The sequence below is a fragment of the Dromaius novaehollandiae genome, chromosome 8 (genome assembly GCF_036370855.1).
Source record: "Dromaius novaehollandiae isolate bDroNov1 chromosome 8, bDroNov1.hap1, whole genome shotgun sequence".
Classification (NCBI taxonomy): Eukaryota; Metazoa; Chordata; class Aves; order Casuariiformes; family Dromaiidae; genus Dromaius; species Dromaius novaehollandiae.
In genome coordinates, this window is record NC_088105.1 from 34,224,043 (window position 1) to 34,242,081 (window position 18,039).

The 18,039-nt window shown below is 33.5% G+C and overlaps 1 protein-coding gene across 2 annotated transcripts in view; it reads right to left on the bottom strand.

The window, feature by feature from the left end:
* Window positions 1–7,897: 7,897 nt before the first annotated feature.
* Window positions 7,898–18,039, bottom strand: part of LOC112985319 (cytosolic carboxypeptidase 6-like) — a 466,228-nt gene continuing 456,086 nt past the window's right edge. The window contains exon 4 of one of the 2 annotated variants that reach the window (XM_064516188.1): window positions 7,898–9,342. In XM_064516188.1, coding sequence (XP_064372258.1) covers window positions 9,331–9,342 — 12 coding nt within the window. In that variant the 3' untranslated portion in view covers window positions 7,898–9,330. Of the gene's footprint in view, window positions 9,343–16,383; window positions 17,593–18,039 lie in introns of those variants that run through there. The other variant, XM_064516189.1, reaches the window with a different exon arrangement.

Below are 18,039 nucleotides of genomic sequence, written 5' to 3' on the forward strand. Positions count from 1 at the left end.
ATTTTACATTGAAATCATTAAATGTGATTTTAAATAAATATAACATTAAAGGGATTCATTATTTCAAATAAAGAAGAATGAAGATTTCAGATCATCTCAGTACAATCGATTATTGCAGAACATTTATTTTTTGTCACGAAAGTTATAGCTCAAATTATGAATATCTTCCTTAGGGCAGAACTGTAGAATTTCTGACCACTAGCCTAAAAGCCAAATAACCACTGTAAAAACAAACCTGGCAAAATAGCCATCAATATATCACTGAATACTCCTATTAATAAACTTAATCTGAGTATCAGTCTTGGTGGAAAAAGGATGGGTGAGATGGGCAATACATAGGATTTCAGAGTGGTATAATAAAGGAAACGTTACTATGAAATTCAGAGTTGCAGCTGCACAACTTGGAGTTTTCTCTCTTTTTTTGATTCTACTATGTTACACATACTCTTGGCTGTGGGTAGAAGTGGTAATTTCCATTCACTCTGAGAGTATTGACAAAATCACCTAGTATGTCTTTTGTATCTTTGGTTATTACTGTTGTAAGAAATCTTAAAGGTCATCATGTAAATAATAGCCACATTTATACCAACATTTTTATTTCTACTCTATTAATAGAACATAGGTGAAACTTAACCAACTGTTTTGGGTAGCCAAGTTTCTCCTTTAGCACGTACGCCCTTTCCCAACAACCCAATAGACATATTAAACATTATATTGTATCATCAGGCAACAATATATTCACAGGGTATCTGTCTTTTAACTCTCTTTAAATTATGTTTAGGACTGAAAATCTTGAGGTCATACAGACCTCAAGACTGCAAGGCAGGCAGAAATATCAGTTTTCAGAAATTGCCTATTTCAAATCAAAGTCTGTTTTCAGCCAAATACTTACTAGTTTAAAATTCATACCAATACAATGCCAGATACATATCAAAAAGCATGTGGACTATTGAAGTGCTCATAATATAAACATTCATTTTATTTTAGAGGAAAAAAATTGAAATTCAGAAATAAAAAAACTGAGTAATTATGTTGCACCTGATTAATTTAAAAGCAGCTTTTCTTGTTGTTTAGAACAAAATTTTTGTGGTAAATAAAAACATGCAAAACACTATTTGCATCAGTGCATTCTTTTTCTACTTGCAAAGTTTGGGCCGTTTTTTTTCCCCTAAATATCAGTTTGGAATGAGTATTATGCTGTTTAAAAGAGCAACAATAATGGATATAAAACTTACCCTAAATTACAGTGATTTAAAATTTAATGAGTTTCTTTTTTCTATCATATGTTTTATTAGCCTCTTAGACAGTGTTTCTTACTTTTTTATTAGCTTATGTCATTAAGAAATAACTTTTCATTGGCCATATTAGGCAGCTAAACAAGCACTCCACTATTTATATGTTCTACTCATGCACCGAATACGGTATTCACCTTTGACTATTTATATCTCGCATATCAATCCACAACTAGATGTTAACGACTAGATGGAAAATGCTGGCAGTTTTGTTATAACATTATCATGCTTAGCCTTTAATGAGTTACTCAAATCACCATTCTGTATTGCACTACTGTGTAAAAAGAAAGAGACTTTCAGGAATTTTAATAAAAGACAAAGAAAAATTGTTAACAATTAAAATTTGCTTAAATTTGTCTGTGTTGACTCAAAGAGATTCATACACAAAATATCAACCGAAGTTTAGTATTAGGAAGAAGAAACACATTCCACAGATTTCCCTTATTTGATAAAATTCCTGCTGAGTACTGACCTGACATAATATGTTGCAGCAGTCACCCTTACAGCTCTATAGCTTCCACTCCTCCACTGTTCGGGGGATATCCAAGGAAAATGTGAGGTCACAATTCATGTACATTAATTTTTTATTTATATCATATGATATTGAGACCATAGTTCATATTAATGGAAGTAAAGAACTAATGTATTGATCAAATTAAAGTAAAGCTTTGGCACAGACAATTCTTTGTTACAGCCCCGATATTGTACTTCATGCCTGAAATAGAATTCTAGTGCTTTAACCTAGTTTAAGAAGCTGAAAATTTGCACCTGCTATTTTATGTGAGACAGTATATACATACACAGAAACCTGAACTAGCAGAGTTGTGTGACTATATGGGTACACTCGAAATCGTGCTACTCACTTTCAAATATAGTCTTCGCCTTTTCTAGCGTAACATTTCTTGTTTTCAGTATTCTGGGATCTCCTCTAATTTCCACAACTTTTAAAAGCACTAGTCATAATAAGTTTATTCACAACTTTCATTAATTAACGAAATGTAAAATAAAGACCGAAAACCAGGCAGGTCAGATTTTGAGATTGACAAGAATTCCCTAGAATGAGGAAATACTATGGAAATAAGCATTCATACTGGAAAGATTCAACAGTTCTGCCCTCAAAGCGGAGCAAGAGGGCAGAAAGGTTGCCCTCAATGCGGAGCAAGAGGGCAGAAACAATGATGGCATGACGTATATTCAAGGGTGAAGAAAATCCTGCTGATTGCAGGCAAAATCCCACTGATTATTCTTCATGTCAGGGCAAACAACTTTGCTTCCTTCATGCAAGAATATATTACTGAAAAATCCACCAGACAAGAAAAACGGTTGAGGAAGCAGATTCAGAAGTGATCTTCAATGGAATTATTTTAACCACCAAAAGAAGGGTGAGAAAATATCAAAGAAGATTCAAAGACTAGTGTTTTGAGGAAAGTCTGGGGATTTTCAGTTACTGTGAGATATTCATAAACAGAGTATTCTCAGTGGGAATGACACCACTTGAGCTCTAGAAGTACTAACTTCTTGAGATCGAATAGCTGATAAAAAGAGCAATTGTTTAAAGCAAAGGATAGAATATTGCAATTCTAACTTTCAGGCCTGGTTTTAATGCACAGGAAAATCATGTAAACATGGATAAAATAAGCACTAAATGTATAGCAGAAGTATGAATAACAGCACCGAAGGAAGCAGAAGTAGGTAATCTATATGGTTAATAAAATGCATCTTGTAAATGATGGGGACATATTACAGAAGAGCTGGTCATAAGAAATACCTTAAGAAAGTAATCATGAATCGATTCCATTTAAAGTACACAGAAAGATGTGAAAACAGATTAGCTACCAACATCTTTATTTCAAAAGGGCATATTATGAGAAATTATGGAAAATCAGCTTTCCTGAAGACCTTAGACATTTAAATGTGGAAAAGAATTGCATTATCTATAACTTAGGTTGCATTATCCATAACTTAGATGTAGAATAAAATAATATCAGAAACTGAAGCAAACAGAAAAAATTGCAAGAGATTCAGATCAAATAGGAGAAATAACTCTCTAGTTTCTGGTCATACAGGCTCAAGAAGGGGAATTCAAATAGGAACAAGAAACGATGAACAAGTGTTGAATAATATTGACAGAAGAAGGAATGGATATTAAGTCGTTACAAATACATTTAGTTAAGAAATTAAGAGAGTTGCTAACTTCCAGATGACTAACATCTGAAACAGTCTTCTTAAAGGAGCACTACAGAGCAAAAAGATATTTTCATTTTAATGATTAGCTAGCTCTATTTAGGAATAGTCATTTGTGAAAGCAAAGAATTCAGCTCTATGAGATAGAAGCTGTCTTCCAATCTGGCATTGTATTACCTCTACATATTTGGTATGGAGGGCTAGATGGCAGGGAGATGTTCAACTACCAACAACTAAGAAAGTTCTCATTATGTCCTACTTTCTCTTTTTTACAGTTAGCTCTCTTTGTCTTTGATATATACCAAAACAGGCTACATTCACATCAGGGTCTTTTTTTTTTTTTTTTTTTTTTTTAATTCAGTAGAGATACAAGGTTCCTGCACAGAAATGCAGAATTATTCTCCTAGCTGATCATGCTGTTGAGTAGTAGAATCTCTCATTGAGACAAAGCAAATGCTGACTGCTCTGTAAAACCTATCCAAGCCATGAATATAATGTTGAGTTTCTCAAGGGACAAGAAAAACAATCTTACAAAAAGCAAAATTATGACAAGCAATGTGTTGGTTGTCTATCTAAACAACAACAAAAAAGGATTGATATCTGTTTCACATACTTTTGAACTGCAATTAGTTTTCTATATAGTTAGCAGTCAAAATAGAAACAAAACATTGTATTGGTTACATAAATTTAAGGATACTAAGCATGATATTTTGGCTCATTAATAAGGATTATTTTAAATAAAATGATAGCAATCATCAGTTCTCATTGTTTTTAAGGAAGTATATTCCACAACACATATTGAAAAGAACTTTGTATATCATTATGCTTTCAGCTGTTATACTACACCATAAATATATGTAGGAATAACACTCCAGCACCTACAGTCAAAATGATCTCTGCTTTTCTGTGTTGAAAAATTTCTTTCTGAAAAAAGTACAGTTACCAAAAAACTATTAGAAATGTGTTTTCTACCTTGATGTTCTGCAAACTGAATACTAGAATTGATGCTCGGCCTTTCAGTTCAAGATCATTATCTAGTCATTAACTTTTCTTTTACCTTTCCTCTCTTCTTAAAAGACAAAGTGTAAATGAAACCTTTTAAGCCACTACATTGCACAGAACCAACTGAATCCTTATGCCCACACAAATGAGTAAATAGGAAGGTGAAACATAATTATGTTCCTTTATGCTTTTCGTTGTGACTTCAAGCACCGAATCTGATCATTCGCTCTTTATATGGGCAAGCACGTATTTTTTTTTTTTTAATTAATTCACTCAATCAGAGAGTACAGGATGAGGAAGAGTCTTTATATATAACTCAGGTGTTAAATGCCTCTATACTAATATGATCTTAAAACAGTTAGAGGTCAAATATATATCTTATTTAAATAAAATAAGAATTGCATTACCTTGAAAAAATTAAAATATTCCTCATTTTTACAGAAAGGCTGAAATAACAATGCCTTATTGCTAAAAGGAGAAAGCAAACATTGCAAGCAGCACCATAGAGATAACATACATAGGGATACTGTCAGTTAGGTGGGATTATTCTCTCACTAGCAACAGCATCTGTAGATACAGACATTGTTGAACAATTCTATTTATTTCCTGGTTTGTTTTAGTACAGAAATCAGATTTGATTAAATTTCAAATATATTTTTGTAAGTGCCGAAATGTGTGCATGCCTCTGAATGTTATGATATTTTGAAGAATTTTTCTTTTCCTCCTGTTAAGTACAACCTAACCAGAACGTCAAGCATTAATCTTCAGAAAGATGCACATAAGCTGAGCATGCAAAAATGGGCAAACACACTGCTCAAACGGCAGGCCTTGCTATGTTTACAAAAGAAAGCTTTTATACACACTCATCTAAAACTGAGTGGGCAGCCCTGGGAACCTGACCAACATGTTTCTAAGCTTTTAAATGCATTTCTAGTATAGACAATGATGATACATTTATTTAATAGGTTCATATATTTAAATAATTGTCAATTTTAGCAATAAACATACTTGTTTTTCACTTGCACTAAGCACTACAAATATATCTAAAACATTTTTCCATGGATCCTACTGAGTAGCCAAATTCATGCAATCATTGTCCGATGTGAAAAATTACCTCTCATTCAGAACTTTATTATAAATATTTAATGCTGTTTAATCTCAATGAAAATTTGCATAAAATTTAGTTTCAAATATACATATGTCCATAACCTTCAGAATCAGAATTAGGTGTATGCAGAGAGTGGAAAATAAATGTGCCTGTAAGTCTGGAGCATGTATAAGGCAAATCTTAAGTAAGATAAAAGGTGTAAAAATATTTGGTATTTTCTTAAATAAAAAAAAAAGTCATCATAGTGGAAGCCTCCCTATCTTTCTGCATTTTCTACATAGCTACCTTTCTTTTTCTACAGTAAAGAAAAGCATAATTTTACATGATTGTCCTTTTGTTTGGCTTACAGATTCAAAATGTGAATAAAAATGTAATAAAAAAGGGAAATGGAGTTCACGCACAGCTCAGTTGAGGAACTTATCACCCATAAGTACCCCTGGAGATGTAAGCACTGATTTCTGAAGTGAGACCATCAGCGTATATGGTGTGTTTTCTTTCTAATGTCACTGATACAATTTCCAGTGGTTGCAAAGCTGAGAGTACAATTGTAAAAAGGGCACTGGCTTTAACTGGATATCTTTCTAATGTTTCATTGTCTAAAAGAACTAATGTAGAGATAATCTTTGAAAGCGAATGCCAACAATAACAATATATTTTGGTAGTGATACTCATTTAATGCTTTATAAAAACACAGAGCTGTGGACTGATTCCAATTACACCAGTATAGAATCAAGACAGCTCCAATGCAGCAGAAGTTTGTGTGAACAATAAAAAATAATACAGAATAAAGAACTACAGGAGTTGATCTTCACCTTCCATAAACCATGAAATTTTGCCTATGTAAATACGCAATAGAATAAATATATAAGAAGATGTATAAAAAAAATTGAAGGACTGTGTGTTCATTGTATAAGGCTCTAATACATAATTCTTTTATTCTGTAACAACCAACACAGAAAATAGTCAGCTTCCTAACTTTTCTCAAAAAAGATATCAGCAGAGAAACGTCAGGCAGAATCATTAACCACTAGTCCAAAATTCTATTCAATTAAAAAAGAAATTGTGCGGTAAAACTTGTGATAACTACACTTTCAAAAACAAAGATTAAACTCAAAACATCTTTGTAGCACTATTTTTAAGGATTACACAAATTTCCTACAAAAGGAACAGTATATTTCTTTAAGAAGAGGAGATACAGCTTTGACCATCTTCTAATATAATACATTTTCATCTTTGCAGAAGGAAGGATTTGTTTGCAAAACTTAGGATTATGATTAGGTTAATCATGAAAAAATGAAAATGAATGTGAAATAATCAAAGGAAAATCACCATTCTGACAGCACGTACTTTTTGATTACACTTTTTACTCCAAGCACTATTCATACCAAATATTTTTCCAGTGAACCACTTGTTCTTGGTAATCAAAAGAAAAAAAAAATCAACTCAATACAACAATGAATCCTAAATAAACATCTACCTTTTTCCCAACACATTTAGATTGATGCAAAAAACATGCAAGATATTTCAAACATTTCTGTTTAGGTAAGCTCCTAAAACAGAAGAACATTGTATCAAAGGCTCGGACTGTCTTGGCAGAATTACGTGATTTCCACAAAGATGGGCCTTGTTTATACTGAAGATTGCAGTGGCTCACATAAAAGCATGGCTACAAAACGATTAAAAAAAAAAAAAAAACTAAAACATATGTAGAATTTTTAAATTGAATTTACGCCCAATATAAATTAAATTAATAAAGCTCAGTTTTTTAAATCAAAATTGTGTACTGCCTTAGCTAAGCTACCTTTTTAAACCAGTCAAAGGTAAACAAGCACACGGGTATATTCAGGCTGTACCTTAGTGTTCCTTCAGCCAAGCATACTGAGAGCAAAAGCCACGTAGGCTTGCTGTTCCACATTACCATTGCATTTCAGTCCTGATCAATGAGATCCCTACTCTAATGGTTTTAATCTTCATTCTAAAACGGCAAATGCTGTGTTATGTGAGGTCTGAGCAAATAGGTACTCTGAGGAGAACGCCAAATATCTTTTCATTTGCAAACTCACATTAACAGCTGCACATTTATACCCACATATAATGTTAAATTGATGTAGTTTATTTACACATGTTGAGGTAAGTATATGTGTATATCAAAACACATACTGTGGCTTTGGAGAAGCAAAATATCCTTCTTAAAAAAGATCAATGAATAAAAGCTGTGTTTAGGAGAACAGAATAATTTATTCCCTAAAGAACTTTACATAGCTGGATGGAGTAAAGTGAAAAACAAAGAAACAGAAATGATAAAATGCTCTTTGCTGTGATACTTCACTGTAAATGAAGATTATAAAGGCCAAGAAATTTCCAGTCAGGACAAAAAGCTTTTTAAATCTTTTAAATCTTTTGTTGTGCTTGTGATTACAAGTTGAAATGATTGATTTTCCTCTATGACAGTATCTTAAATTGTGTGTCACACAGTCAAAATTTAAAGCTTGATAGGTCCGCGGTACAATTTTAAAGTCATTCAAAGAAGCTCAAAATTTAATTAAGAAAAACATTAGACCAATTAAGACTAAATGGTAGTATAAAATATTAAGGTAAAACATGTATTAGTGTGACATTTGCATTTTTATGAAGTATGAATCACAAAGAAATAAAAACTGCTTCTAAATTTCAGTTAAGTCCCTTTTAAAAAATCTTGTTTCCATGGCAATGCTGAGAATAAGTTTTCAGAGGATGTAAGATACGGATTTTTTATTTAAAAAAAAAAAAAGCAGTTTAAATGAGAAATAGCAACATCATGGCCTCTTTTCAATTTTCTAATATGCCTGAGAGGCACAGCAAATAAGTCACTAAGACATCAATGCCAGGATGAAAGCAGGAGGACAGGCCCCTAGTTATTCTGCTGTTCTGTGGTTTGCTCCTAAATAAGCACATTCACCAACACAACTCTGCGGCAAACACACTAATTGTTAAACAGACAACTGTATCTTTACCATCTGAAGGCCTCGCAGTGCCCATTCAATTAGGAAAGTTTAATAACTATGACGCTCATTATTGAGATGAGCTGAAATTCCACTACAAAGGCTACGTATGACAAAAGTAACCAAGTGATTCTTCTTTTACATTCCAGATCTAAGAAAAGTTGTTCAAGTCTCTAATGAGTAATCAGGGATTGAGGTTTCTAGGCTACAAAAATCCTGTTGTGGCAAAAAAGGCAGAAACCTAACACCCAAATCAATACGGTATTACTCTCTCCACAGGCAAGAGCTGCTGGGTCAGGAAAATCATGAAAAATTCATAGCGGAGGTGGTCAAGTCATCCATAAGATAGAGAAAATAATGCTATATCTAAAGATCCCTTGAGCAATCGAAGACATTTTATAGATTTCACCGTGGATAAGTGCTGGTTTGTTTCATCTGTGTGCCTTAATACTGTTCCTCTCTTATTTCCTACAGTAAATGAGGATGTTTTGGTCTATATTTACTGTTGTTCTTATTTACTTTATTAATTTCTCAGTCTTCCTGCTCCACTGTTGCAATAGCCACCCACAGGCGAATTCTGAGTCATTTCTTCTAGTAGAAAAAGCGAGTAACTCATCATGGAGGAGTCTTTAAACCTTTCCCAAGTATAAATCCCTGAACAGGTGTAAGCATAATTTTAGCCACCAGAGAAAAGTTATCAGAAGTCTTGCTCCTTTCTGTGACATCGCTTCTCAAAGGACACAGGAAAAAGCCCGTCATCATTTTAAGGTCTAAACTGTCAAGCATAAAAAAGAAAGACATAGTTTTATTCTACATAACAATGAGGCATCAGGAAGGAAAACAAGTGGAAAAGCCAAAGAAACAAAGATTTGTGCATGATTAATAACTCTGCTTGCATATCTTCATTCTTGCTTCAGCATCACATTCATATCTAACAGATCAGGAGCAAAAACTATAAAAGGTGAAGAAGGAGGATAGGCACAATACATATTAAAAGCAACAATAAAAAGTAACTTTAACAACAGCAGAAAAGGGTGGAAATCCAACAACCAGATAATATAACACATGACTTTCTAAAAGAAACTTCCCAAATGCCTCTGAAAATTCTCCAAAGGCGCATTCCTCAACCATGCTGAGAAGGCAGAAGCTTTCCTGTAGGATGAGCTGAGAGAAGGCACCCTCACTTCATAACTGTACAGGAATTAAACATTCTAGGATATGAGATTACACCTTTGTGGAAAACGAATATAGTCAGGTTTAAGTCTGTCTTTCCAAAATAAGATGACTTTATAAAGTGAATAACAAACACCATCTTTTCCATTAGAAAAGCATTTTAAGTATTTAGCACAAATTCAAAACAGTTTGTAGGAGTAAGTGAAGAACATCAGTGAAAACGGAACCATCAGTATGAGCCCTTATTCTTTGATATTTCTGTTACTTGCGCCTCAGATTACTTGTTTTAAGGCATCTAGCATATTCACAATTGCTGAGAGAAAAGTAATTATTGACAGTAGCTCCTCTTTTGCAAGGATCACAGAAGTACTGAATTTATGGGTGGTATCTCCCTGTGTCTTTTCAGAATGGACATAGGAACATGATCCCAGAGAGTTGGGCTCTACACAGGAACAGAAACTCTCTTTTACTTTCTTTACTGCAGATGATAAAAAGTATAATAATGTCAAACTTTGTCATACTTTGAAATGTCTTGTGATGTTTAGATATTTGCAGTGTATACTTCAATTATGCTACTGTCATATATTGTTCCATTACCACTGCAGGGAGCTCTGAAGGTTTATGCAATCTTATTTAAAAGTACATTAGCAAATGTATAGAGGTTGGCGCAAGTGAATACACAGGCCAGTTTTCCAAGGTGCTAATTGTATTGAAATCTCAAAGTCTACGGAAACTGAGGTTATTTTGCACTTCTCAGAAAATGTTTGAAAAGACTGAGTCCATAAGAAGGACCACGTGAAATCACTTGCGGAACCTGAATTCCCCTAGCAGAGTAGATATCAGTACAGAAAACAGAGAAGATTATTGTAAAACAGAGGAGTGAAATCACCTGCAAGGAATAGCTAAATTTTTGTGCAGTGCAATCTGTTGGTATGTATTTGAGATATGTGCCAATATCATAGAAGATAACATGTATTATCATGTATCACCAATATATTGCTGGAGGAAATAAAGTGGTCAGCTAGTCTTACCAGTGATTGTATTTGCACAATGGATTAGAATATTCAGGTTTCTTTTTGGACATTACACTGAACACTCAATGTATTAAGGTTTTCCCAAAAGTTTTCTAAATTTAACACATTATGATTCAGTAAGTTCAGAAAACAGGGCATAGTTTTCTAAGGACTGACACAAACTGTCATGAATGAGAACACTTGTGGGTTTTCCAGTAATCCACTGTTCTGATTTTGGATTAATCTTTTCTAAGTGATTATAGAAAAATGTTACCTTGGACAGATGAGAGTACTAGAAAACCTGCATCGTTGTACAGCTGTGACACTTCAGTCTGAGGCACGCACAGGGCTGGAGTTCATTTTTCCCACTGCTCTCCATAGTTATCAGCTGAATTTTGTACTGGTACCAGTTAGCTTGTGGCAATGGAACCTCACACTGTGCCCGTTTGACTGCCTCAGCTAGAAGTTTCTATTTAAACTGCTCAGGTCACAAGCTCTCTGGCTTAACATATTTGCAAAAGTAGCACAAAAAATTTCCATTTGTCTTATTTTAACTTATGGGCATTTATTATTCATTAGCACTAACATGACTATTCTTGTGGTAGACTTTTTTTTTTATTTATTTATTCTTACACTCATTTCTCCCCACAGAAGTTCTCTGAAGTACTTTATTCTGACCCGTTCTTATAACGTACATGCAAAACTTATAACAATTTCTGCAGAAAAGAATAATTGGGAAAAGGAAACATCAACTTAAATAAACAAAATCAGTGTATACACAAGTATAAGCAAAATGCTAAAATCTTTGAAGTTGTTCTTGTTAATTATACACTTCATCTACAAAATCAAGTAAAATACAAAATACTTCATTTTCCACATATATAGTACATCTTTTATTAAATAATCCTTGGTTTCAGTAGAAAACATTTTACAACTAGATAAGTATTTCATTTTATTTGAAAGCAAAATGGCTGTATCATTTACTATGCTCCTGTCATTTAATATAATATGGGTAACAGCATGCAAGCTCTCACAACGTTCTAACTTTACATTACTACAAAAACACAATTTTTATAATTTGTAAAGGTCGGTACAAACAGGAATGTATTTTAATGCAGAAAACTTGACACTATCACTGTACTTTTCTTCCAAAAATGTTCACTCCTTTCTTTGACATTTTTTTGGCTTACACAACAGGGTGCCAAACATTTGTGACAGCTTACAATAGAAAAACAATATTGCTTTTAGTTAACAATGTTAGCTATGAATATATATTGACAGCATTTTCACTGCAGGTTTGCTGCCAACATAATGCAAAGCAAATAGCATTCAATATGTTGGAACACTCAGGGGAATTAAAGAGTTTCAAAAACAAATTTATGGCATTAGGTGCTGAATGCTAAATCTAATGAAAATGCAAATTCAGAATTCCCGCACATACTTCATGCAAAGGAATACAGTTTGCCAAAGTGATAAAATTAAGATTGTTTAAGTCAGGAGAAAATTACATTAAAATGTCTGGGCTTGTTTGGCTTTTTATAAAGCCAGTTTTACCGCAAAGATTGATACTTTTCCCCCAAAGTTTTTCTGCTTTGTTTCTCTGAAGTACATCAGAGAGAGATCATAAAAAGTCAAATTCCAAACACTCTGAAGCATTCTGAGAAAATATAAATACATAGATGTATAATTTTAATATTTGTAATTCTACTGCTAACCATAAACAAGCACAAGCATCATTGTTCCCTTGAAAGTACAGAAGCAAAGAGTTTTGCTTACAAATCTGTATGCTTATTATTATCTACAGAAGCAGCACAGCAGTAGATATAAATTGTGATTTAAGTCTTATTACAATGCAGTAATGCAGAGTAAAGTTGCAGTGTCATCTCCTATATATTAAAATATATTTGTTAAACCAAACATTTATTGGCAGTACTTTAAGTGACATGACATTAATAGTTTTTAAACCATTTACAAAACAAATTAAAGCAGGTTAACAATACCACTGTCACGATTTTTAAAACTGTTCAGGTTTTTAAAACTGTTCAGATTTTGTAGCTATCAAATGCAATTTGTTACAAGTTCTTAGACGATTTTGATATTTATTATCATTCATTAGTACCCAATAGTTTGACACTGATACCTAACACTGCTTGCAAGACATAAAATTATTATGTAAGTTTTAAAATACCCTCTTTAATGACTACTCATACAATCAGTACCGGTTAAAAATATAGCTGACCTACAAAAGACCAACATTCCTTTCCAACATATTACAGCTGTTTTCTTTCTTTATTTCATGATATGTGATTCTGCTGTGACCTGGTTGTGTCGCATATTTTTCACTCTTACTTTTGCATAGGAATGATGGCATTTCATTTATTCAATTTCTTATATAAAACTCTATACACAAGTGATTATAACTAGCAGAACAGAGAGGCAAAAGATAATATTAATCAAATTATTTACAAGTGACTGCATTTTCTTTGTTTTTAATTAAAATGAAATTATCTAAAACTTCTGATGAATATTTAGGAAAAAAAACAGCTGTCAGATACTCGAGATTTCCAAAGTTCTTTTGAAATAATTTATGAATGTTCTCCTATTCTATAATCTTCTAGTAAACCCCCCAAAATTATAGTAACTAAGACCTAACAATCTTAATGTTTTCCTAGCTAGCTATAAAACTATATATATAATTTTTAAATCTTCTTAATTCTGACTGAATTATGAAAATGCATTTTGTCCCTTCTAAATAACAAGGAAGAGAAACTACTTTTATAGAAATAGTATTGTATTTGTAGAACAAAATTTTTACAGCTAGAGTTTAAAATTAGGATAATCCACAATTATCAAACTCACTATAATATTCAACAATTCATGCATTTTAGTTCTATCAGAAAACTACATGGAATATATTTTAGGATCAAACTCTGCCATTACGCACAGCTGACCACAACTCTCATATTACTAGCATGTTAGAATAGTATGAGTTGCAAAATTACACACTTGACACAGTGAAAGAGCCTACATTTAGAGCAACAAAGAAAAATCAGGAAGTGCAAAGCTTTGTTTTATGCTCAGTTATGAATTAGAAAATATACTTTTTACATCAAGCACAATATGGACCTGTACACCACAAGCATCAAATAAGTAATTCTCTAAAAGCTAAAATTTGACTGTTATATTGGTGAAAACAGAGTAAATACAGTTGTTTTTTTTTAACATTCACTCTGTCCCTTTTCACTGACTCACAAGGAAATCATATTTTACTTTTTTTTTTTTTTTAAGTATGCATTGGAAAGGATTTCCTAGTAATCTACACTAAATTTCACTGAAGGATGACAACAGAAATCAATATGTGTCTCTGAAGAATAATCTAACCAAACATTTACATTTAGAATATTCATTTGTATTTTTGCATGAGAAATTCCTGGCCAAAAATAAATTCTCTTCCTGCATACATAGAATCTCTTCTTATATAGGCTGATTTTTATAATAAGCAGGCTTTAAGTGAGTAAAATAAATTATGTATTACTCAAACTAGTTAGTTAAAAAAAAAAAAAATAACAACCCACAACTGGAATTCATGTAAAATAACCATCCACTTAAGCAGGTAACTGTATTAAGTTTGTTCACCAAGTTTGCAGCCAAAGGGAAGGGAGGGCCCACAGCGAACAGCTATTGTAATTGGATCCTCACTATTCCAAACCCATGGAATTGCCATTCCACGTGCCTGCCAGGAAGGATATTCTGTTTAATCTAGCTATTAAGGCAATTCTAAATCTAACACTGGGGGTACTCAGCATCAGTATCTTCATTCTGGGGCAGGACTTAAGTTTTCAGAGGCAAACACGTCCTACCATGAATCTCACAATATCGTGTAGTCCTCTTATGTTTGGATTAGTTCTGCCCACAGGGTTCACAGAAGATTGGAATATAGGCATTTAAAAAAAAAAAAAAAAAAAAGCAACTCAAGAAGCATTCAGCTTCCTGCTGTACACCCAAGTACAAAATGATCTTACATTCAAGTGTGCAGAGGTGTATGGAAGCCAATCTGCTATGAGAATCTGCATCCCAGTGTAATATATTACTTTTTTAAAAAAGCTTTAATAAATAGAAGTGCTTTGTATAACATTTGATGCAGGAGTTCAGAGTATAATATGAGAACAATGGATGCAACTCTCTTCAAAAAAAATTATGCTACACAAACTGGAAAATGTAATAGGTATGCTCTAGAAGTTCACCATTTTTAGAAAGGAAATGTACAGTCAGATTTGCCATTCCAACAAGTGCCAGGTAAGATGTGCAAGGTTATGGATCTGAACTTACGAATATCAGTGGTCAGTTGGAGGCAAAATATATAAAATGTGCAAAAACGCTGATAAAAACATTCTTCATAGTTTAAAACCATAAGAAAGCAGTTATCTAATTTTTTGTCACTCAATTTGGAAAATTATTAGAGAAAAGGAGACTGAAAGAGAAACAAGAATACTGCTGAGTTACTGGCTTAGAGAAGACAAATATTCTGGGGCAGATTATTTGTATTGCTTATTCAAAGCTACTAAAAGGTTCAGAAAGATTATCCTTTCAATAACAACATAAACTATATTCAACACCATACACTAGATATAACAGAAATGCATGCAGTTGTTTTAGAACTACACTGAATAAGTTTCACTGTATATACATCCTTTAGTAAAAATAGTAATAAAAAAACTCATTTCTACTTGAGAAACCTTCAAATTTTAGCTCCTACATAACATAATACATACTTAGACTAGCATATTATTTAGTAAAAGATGTCCAAACAAGATGATTTGATGTTGGAATAGTCATCTCACAACAACCAGAGCAATGTATGGTAAAATAATTGTCAAGTCAATCTCTAGCTTACACTTTATTGCAGAAATAAATTGAACTCTGCTCCAGCTTTTTGACACTTAATTCTGATACTAATGGGTTCAAATCCATTTCTCTTTGCTCTCCTTGCTAACAGGAAGCTTTATGTAATACTGTGTCAGAAATCTACCAGTCACTGGCTAACGTTTCCCTTAAAAAAAAAGTCTCTGCCTGTAATAGTATTAACAGCTGCCATTGGTTTACAGTAATGAGCTACAGTCCATCATGGTAGTGCTACTATGAAAATTAGAAGCTTCCATGGAGCATCTCAGTTTGCAAAAAAATTATCAGAACCATCATGAGCAGTGGTGGAGCAGCAGGCATTTTCTAGGGCTTAGACACCAGAGCCAAACCTGGTGTAAATGGCAAATGGCACTCAGTTAAGCACTGGTAAATTATAATCAGCTAATGATATGGTATTATGTATCAAAAATCCAGTAGCTCTATTTTGAGGGTTAATACAGAAACCCAGTGTTATTTTTCTTCACTTCTAAAAGTGAAAACTTGCTCACTCCCTTGCTTTACACAAGGTTTCATAGCCTTTTCAATTGGAAGGGTAAAGGATTTTTGCTGCAGAAACAATTATTCAACTATACCTATTGTTGTATGGCAGGTCACCAATACAGTGCAGAAGAATCTTCCAGTTTCCATTAATGTTTTAAAAAAAAAGAAAAAAGAAAAAGAAAAAAAAAAGAACTAGCTACAAACCATGGCTACATTTTTCTTTCCTTCCTTCGTAACTTAAAGCTTGATTCCTCCAACACTTTACACATATATTTATAAGTAGTACAGCAACAGGACAAAATATTTAGTGACAAAATAGGATGTGATTGATTTTCAGGAGCATTCAACACTGTATGAACTTGGCTCCCACTGAAATCAGTGAGAGATTTACTATCTCGTTCTATCATAGAAGAGACAAGTGCTAATTTGAGATCCTAATGACAAAAATAAAAATTAAAATATTTTTTATACAAAGTTAAATTTGATGGGCCATTTTATATCTGTTTTTTTCCCAGATAATGTTCTCTTTATCTGCCCTCAAAATTACTGGTAAAAATAGATGAGAAGACTAAATAGACTAAAATTCTCCAACTTGGATAAACTGGATGAGTAAGGGGAAAAATGATCGGAGTTCATAAAATCACAAATGTATTCAGAAAGTGAGCAGAGAAAAATTATCTATTCTTTCTCATAACACAAAAATGATATTAAATATTAACCAGCATATTTAAAACAGAGCAAAGGAAATTATTTTTACACAAACTGCATAATTAAGCTGCAGCACTCATTGCTATGAGAAAAAAGGAAGTATAATCAGATCAGAAAAGGGTGAGACAATTCATAGGATCCACCTATGCCTGTTAAAAACATCAATCTGGAGGCAGCTGAACCAATGAATCCAGTGACTTCTGACAGCCTGTACATAATTTTGAGTGGTAAAAGCCATGTGCCTGGTGTGCCAGTGTGCCTGGTGTGAGAGGAAAGTGTCAGGCTGGCCTGCAAGGCACCAGGATTGTCCTGTGATTTGTGAGGTCCATATACATCAGTTTTTCCTATACTACTGATACCAGGAGCTGAAAGAATGGATTATTCTACATTTTCCTGGGTTTTAAATACTATTTTTTTAAGCAGCAGTTACTGATCATTGTCCAAAGCAGGATACAAAACTAGACAAATCCTTAGTGTGACCTGTTATGCCAGTTCTTTATTTCTGCAGGAATACCAAAGACAGGACAGTGTCGTAAGTGAGCAGATGGACTCAATTGCAGTGGCTGCTGATGGGAGGATGGGAAGAGTGGAAGAGAATCAGAGATGCAGAGCAGTCACGGCAAGAATGACGGTGGATTGGTTTCTCCTCATCTTTTCATTATTAGACCAGTACCCACGGTGTCACAGGACCGTTCCAGTTCCACGTCTAGAGCCTCCCGCTAGCTCTCCTGGAATAAACAGCGTTTGTACCATATGCTTTGAAGAAGGGAAGCTTCCATCTTTCAGTGAAGCAGGCTAGTTCAGTCAAGAGCAGAACATGTTACTCACAATTCTCTCATGTAACCCAAGAAAAATATGAGCTCAACTCAGAAGCCCTGAGTCACATTTGGGTGTGAAAGAAACTTGATAAACAATGTGCTGGACCCTGGGATTAAAAATGAGTTGCTGGTTGGTGTGCACAGGAATTAACCAGTACTGTCTGAAAAGGTTTCCTCAAATATGCACAGTCTTTTCAAAAAAATAAAATAATGCCAGTTCTTTGTGGCACTCAAGTACCTATAACCTCCAGAATCTGACATCAAGATCAGTTAAGGTTTTACCATTTTTCACAGCTCCTTGGCTCTACCTGATAGCTTCCACAGAGCTGAAGTGGAAGGCTCTCATTGCCTACAATA